This window comes from Belonocnema kinseyi, chromosome 6 (genome assembly GCF_010883055.1).
Source record: "Belonocnema kinseyi isolate 2016_QV_RU_SX_M_011 chromosome 6, B_treatae_v1, whole genome shotgun sequence".
NCBI lineage: Eukaryota > Metazoa > Arthropoda > Insecta > Hymenoptera > Cynipidae > Belonocnema > Belonocnema kinseyi.
The window spans coordinates 99,766,936-99,773,812 of NC_046662.1; the positions used below are offsets into that span (position 1 = coordinate 99,766,936).

At 31.8% G+C, this 6,877-nt stretch overlaps 1 protein-coding gene across 1 annotated transcript in view; it reads right to left on the reverse strand.

Annotated features, from left to right (window-relative positions):
* Nucleotides 1–6,424, reverse strand: part of LOC117174702 — a 9,193-nt gene extending 2,769 nt beyond the window's left edge. The window contains exon 1 of the mRNA XM_033364010.1: nt 6,356–6,424. Coding sequence (XP_033219901.1) covers nt 6,356–6,406 — 51 coding nt within the window. The 5' untranslated portion in view covers nt 6,407–6,424. The remainder of the gene's footprint in view (nt 1–6,355) is intronic.
* Nucleotides 6,425–6,877: the final 453 nt, after the last annotated feature.

The following is a 6,877-nucleotide window of genomic DNA, read 5'->3' on the forward strand; positions in this document are numbered from 1 at the left end:
ATCGTCACTTATTTTGGGATAGTTCACCCCGATAAAAATGTTGACTAAATTGAGAAATTCACATTTTTTACCTCTTATTGTAAGACAATTTTTCGTTTCGACTTCGTTCGCAAAATTAAGGTAAAGGTCCATATTATGAAACACCTTATGAATGGAAGTCATATCTTATTTACTATTTAAAAGAAAGTTAAACTTAAAAATGGAATTTTTTCATACTAATTATTTACCTGTCGTCTACTGAAATTAAAACGATTTTTATAAAGTTTGTTTCAGCTAAAAATATGAATAAATTGAATAAAAAAGAGATAACTAATCATGGCTGTATTTATAGAACAGTATGAAGCAATAAGTCCGGGTATTTCATAAAGTATGTCCCAAATTATGGAACACAAAATAAACTGAAATATTTTGACTCTAACATTTTTATTAAGTGATTCATTTATTAATTAATAGTGTAAAAAGTTATTTAATATTATTATTAAGTATTTAAACAGTAATATTTAAGGATTAAATGCATTAACCATTAATAAATAAACATTCACATATTAAAGAAGATGACAAGAACAGTTTGAAACCTTTGATTAAATAATTAATGAAGACAACATATATTTAAAATTAACAATTTTAACGATTTTGTTTTTTCTTTAATCTTTTTCTATATTTCTCTCATTTTATCTTGCAGTTTTTTCTTTTCTTGAGATAAAATTTTCTTCTCTTCTTATGACTTTTTTCTTCATTGTAATTTCTCTTCTTTTAATTTTCGTTCATTTTCTTTTTTATATGGTATTGCATCCACTGATCGGATGTCCCAGCAGAAGGTAATTTGTGTTAACCGACGACTCTACTTTTATTCTTTTTTTCTTCTGTGAATAATTTGTTGGAAGTATAAAAGCGTTGCCAAAAGGATTCCCAGCATCAGTATTAACTTATGAAAAATATCACAAATATTATTAATGTTAATGTTGTACTACAATAATTGTTAGATGTTATTTTATTAATTTTTATTAGCAGTTGCAGAGTCATTTTCTTTGTCAATAACCGATTGACTAAATGTTTCAGATCTTTCAACTTTATATATTTACTGGTAGTTGTTGTAGCTAAAGAAAGAGGGCCAATCGAATCTAAAAAAATATTTTTATATCTTTATATTCTTAAATACATATCAAGTATAATATATCGTTTTTAATTAAGTTACAAACCTGTTTGATCATTAATATACAACCCATTTGAATCGAATATTAATTCATCACAAATTTCTGTTTGAATTTTCTCTCAACTTTGTGTTGGAATGTTATTATCTTCTAGAACATCAGCAAACTCTTAAAAATGTAAATCACAATTTTCATCTGTACCTGTCTGAGGTTGAGAGACTGGTTCTACAGGACCATTTTCTACTACAAATTCATATAATATCTCAGGTTATTAGCAAATATAATATCTTAGGATTATAGCAAAAAATTGTATAAAGAAAATTATCAATATAAACATTTATGAAGAAATCAGTATAAAAAAACATTAATTTAAAATAAAATAAATATATGTAAGAATTTCGCACGTAAGCCGTAAAAATAGTAATTAAAATAAAGTGTCATTAATATTTTTACCAGGTGTTCCACTGATATCCTTTGAAAGATTGTTTTCAAAAGTTAATAAATGTTTTTATTTGTCTTCGGTCAATTCATCTTGCATTTTCTGTTCGCAGCAGAAATCAATGGCAGCAGGGTCGAGTGGATACAATCTTGCAGCTTTGAATCCACCGATAACAGCTTTTTTTTCTTCTTCCATACTATCCAAAGTAAACTTGAGAACTGACGGGAAGTCTTCCTTCTTTACTCGCAATTGCAATTGCCTTGGAATTGTTTCATCTTGGTACCGCTTTCTTCCACGTTTCTTTAAACGAGTGAAAATAGCTAATATCCAGTGGTTGCATTATGTGGATTAAGTTAGGGACGGGGCCAATCAACTCGATACCTTTTTCTTGACAGAATGAGACTAGAGGCAAAGTCATGTGTGATGAATGATTATTCAAGAATAACACAATTGGAAACTGAGTTCCTTTTTCAACTAACCACGGATAGAATATATTTGTTATATATTCATAGAATGACTCAGAAGTCATCCAGTCATTATCTGAAAGACTAATGTCCCAACCTTCAGGGCAATTCTTAACCATTTTCTCTGGAACTTCTTCTTTGTAAGCAAACATTAGCATAGGTGATGCAATGACATGTCACTATTTTACTCCGAGAAACGGTTAAGTATTTTTTAATGTAATCTGATATGAACGTACAACCCTTCTTTTCTAAACTTTGAAGCATTCATTAAAATAAATTAAATAAATTAATGTAAGCATTTAAATAGTTATTGAAAATCATTAATACAATATTATTGTCACAAAATAAGTTAAAAATTATTTGTAAATCAGATTTTTATCATATGTTTCATAAACCGGGACATTGTTCCATAATTTGGTCTTTTACCTTACTTTAGTTCACAAAAATATAATAAAATTTTCTTAAGGATGGTCACCCCGTGCAAAGTGATTTCTTGGAAAAATACAAAAACACGTGAACTATATTTTACTATCGCGTGTAACATATTTTCTTCATCAGTTTTCAGCTTCATTTTACACCGTTTTGGTTATTTTCTTGTAATCATAACTTCCTTGGGGGTAGTTGTTCCCATACATTTTTTTTGACTTAATTGAGAAATTGACATTTTTTCAATTCTCTTTGAGAAGAAAATTTTCTGCTCTACTTTGTATATGAAACTTACTTCATTTTGCAGGAATATAATAAAATTCATTTAAGGGTGGTTAGCCCCTATACATTAATTTCTCGTGAAAATATAAAAACGCGTAGACTTTATTTTATTGTTGCATGCAACGTATATTTTTTCCAGATTTATAGGGTTGAAATCATGCCTGTTTAGAAATTCTTGGTGTAATCAGAAATAATTCAAGGGTAGTTCCCACCACTAAAATGTTTTCGAAAAATGTGATAAAATTACGTTTCACGTCTCTCATTTTAAGAAAATTTTTCCAGTTGGTTTTATTGTGAAAGATACTGCTGCTATATGCAAAACAATTAATTGGATATTTGGTATTTGGTATTTGGTCGCTTAGTTTTTCGATTACTGCAACGTATGTCAGAATGAAGATAATCGGAAAGGGACACCTACCTAGGTTCCCTTGAACGTGACGTGGAGTGGAATGTAAACAATAGTATATATACCATCAAGCCATTTCCCTTTTGGGGTAGGAGTAAGTCACTCGGTGAAAAAGGAAGTAATTTGGGGAGGGGGTGTAGATTTTAAAGTTGATCTAGAATTCGCGCGTTATTCAGTTGAATCACAAGTTCGTTCTGCAACACTGCTCAGAACCAGGTCGCTGATCAATCTATATAGCGATCACCCCAAGTGAAGAGCCTCAGAAAGGTATCATTTGAGGCTCCCCACTCGGGGCCATTAGCAACCCAGGTCTTTTGTTTCAGGCGTCAATCACTTCACTAATAATCTTTTTATATACTATTTGTCGTCACACTTTTCTGTCCTGGAATACCTCTCCAGCTTCGTTTACGTCCATGAATTTTCTCTTGCAACTTGTTGTGCTTCTATGGCTCTTTATGTATTTTCGAATTAGAGTTTCAGTTACACATTCTAACCATTCTTTTCGCGGTCTGTCTCTGGTCATTCTGCCATTTACTTTATCGTGATATACTTGTTTTTTTAGTCGTAAATCTTTCATTCTCTTAACATATTTAAACCATTTCAGCAATTTTCTTTTACATATGTCAACTAGTGTCTCCTCCACACCATATTCATGAAGGATTGTTTCATTACTCACTTTGTCTATCAGTGTTTCACCCGTTGAGCCTTATTTGATAAAAGTGTACCTTTGATAATGGGTCGTACAGCCTGTGAAGTATGTACTCACCAAGGAATGTGAGCATTTCAGCGTCTACACTAGCTGCCTTACCATTTTCTAAGTTCTTAATAGGATCCCTAACCTTAGCGAAAAAGATTCTCTTAATTGAGTTTTGTTGTATTTTATGAGTTATAAATTATTTACGCTGGATCAATCGGGAGCTTGGTATTAATGGGCTTAAAAATATATTTAAAAATATTTTCGTCGATAGATACAAAAATAATGTTAACCTTACGGAGCTAATTTTTCAAAACACCCTCAAAATAAAAAAATCACCTCGCAAAGAAGATTTTCTAGTATGCTTCAGGTTCTAATTGATAATGTACAACGTAAAAATTTTCACTTCCCATATAAATATACGACCAACCCGCGCAGTTTAGACCAAAAGGGTTTCAACCCCCTTTTTAAATAAAAATCTCAGCTTCCTATACCTTTCTATGTGAAACAAAATTTTAAATGAGCTATACAGAAATTGGATAAGAATATTTTCGTCAATAAAATATAAACATAAAGTTGACCTGTTCAAAACAAAGGTTGTTAAATTTGTTTTCTAGTAGATTATACATTAAAACCTGAATCAAATCGAAAACTATTGGTGAGGGGTTGATTTTTTCATTCGAAGGGCAGTTTGAAAAATAATTTCGAACAAGTCAACTTTATGTTTGTATTTCATTGACAAAAATATTTTTTCCAATTTTTCTAGAGCTCACTTTGAGCTTTTTCCACGTAAATAGGCATAGATAAGTAAGAGTTCTAATTGAAAAAATAGGAGTTTCAATCCTTATTGTCCGAACGGCGTGGTTAGTCGTGAATTTGCATAAGAAGTTAAATTAAATTTTTTACTGATAAATTATTAACTAGATCCTGCAGTATATTGGAAAATCTTTTTTGGAGGGTGATTTTTCCATTTTGAGGGTGGTTTGAAAAATTACCTCGGACATATTGACTTTATTTCTGTATTTTATCAACGAAAATATTGTTTTAAATATTTTTAAACCTATATTGAAATTGTTTTCATGAAAATAGCATGAAAATTTCTTGAAAAGGCATGAAAAAGTTAGATTTTTCAATAAAAAATAGGGGTTGCAACCCTCATGGTCGGCACTACGTATTTTAGTTGCGTATTTACATGAGAAGTGAAATGAAATTTGTTTTATTAAGAAATATCAATTATCACCTGAGAAATATTGAGAAATCCATTATTTAGGATGACTTTTAGGGGTGGTTTTCACCCCCTTTAAAGAGTTTTTCCGCCGATAAAGAAAAACAAATTTCTTATTTTTTATGATCTACAACATATTAAAAGATTATTGAAATCGGCGAGGTCGGGTTGAGAGGGTTTCCTGTCAGTGTTATTGAAGCGAGCTGGGGATTTAGACGGGAGAACAATGGGCACTAAACTACGTTGAACTCTCGCTCACGCACGTACGACTGTTTGTACAAGGCTCCTAAATGGTCTAGCTTAAATATTTTATAACCCGAAAACTAAACTTGAACTTATTTTGGAAAAGGAATTTTCAATTTATTTTTTTATTTTTATACAGCTTTATACGTCCGGATACTTTAGTTTGGGACATCCCCTATATCGCAGTTGTGGTTCTCTATAGCTTCATCTCCCAAAAATTCTTGAAAAAAGTCTCTCAAAGCACCCAGTATGCCGTATGTAATATATAGCAGTTCACCTTTACTATTTCATATGCTGATAGACTCTGTACTTTTATTTCTCTTAATCCGGTTTTATAACAGTTTCTTCTTTCCTTTGAAATTGTTTTGCATTTTCTTCTCTTCTTCTGTTTTGATATTATATTGACTTTTCTGGACTGGCTGTTTAAGTTTCCTCTGTGTTAGGGTACATTTTCTTCTCTTCTTCTGTTTTTAATTCATATTTACTTTCCTTGAATTGTCTTTTAACTTTCCTTTTTTGTGTCTGGAATCATTTTAAAGTCTATGTTTCTCCTCACTACAAGATCTGTGATGTTGAACATTTTGTCGTACGCTTCTTTCTTTTCTTTTTGGGCTGCCTGAATTGCATCATTCCACCATGCATCACCAGGCATTCTTCCTACAACCACGGTACCACACGCTTCGTTCGCAATCCTAACAATGGCATTCTCGATCATAGCCGATGCAACCTCTATATTTTTATTGTCTATTACTACCTCCCAAGTTATCTCACCTATGCATTTGTTTATCTTATTCTGAAAAGCTATTGGCACTTTCAGCTATGATAAATAATATTCTGATTCCTATTTTCATTTTAACCCACAACTATCTGGGATATACAGATTCATGATCTCTGAGATGCTGCCTTGCTCTTTCATTCGTCAGCAAATCGACCCCCTGACTACCATGTGATTCACTATCTACTCACAACCATATTTTAAGTACGATTTTTAATGCCCTATTTTCTATGTTTCTAGTGCCGCATACTTCTTTCTTTGTTTCAGCTACACATATAATTTCTAGCTTCCTGATGTGCATAGTTTCTCGTCATTCATCCTTTACCCCTCTTTCATTTCAAACACCCAGTCTCCATTGATCGCCTGGAACTTGAACTTTACCGCGTGCATGCCTTTCGTCAATCAAAGGTTCCGTCCATTCTTAGGGCTTTTAGTGCAATTAGTTGTTATGGGGTGGAGAGCCAGTCCCACAAAACTTCGGTTACTCGAGGGAGGAGGGCCAGAACTGAAACTAAGAGAGTCATATTTGGTTGATTTGGTTGATTTGGTTGAGATTTTCGAATATCTGAAATTAAAAATTCCTTCGAATCACCAAAAATGCCTTCAGAATTTCACAATTTCTTTAAATTATTTTGAAATCCCTTCAAATTACTAAAATCAATTGAATATTCCTTAGAAAATTCTGAAGTACTTTAAAATTAATCATGACTTAAACAAAAAAGTCTTAAGATTATCGTATCCAACATTACTTTTGACGAAAAGAGAATACAGC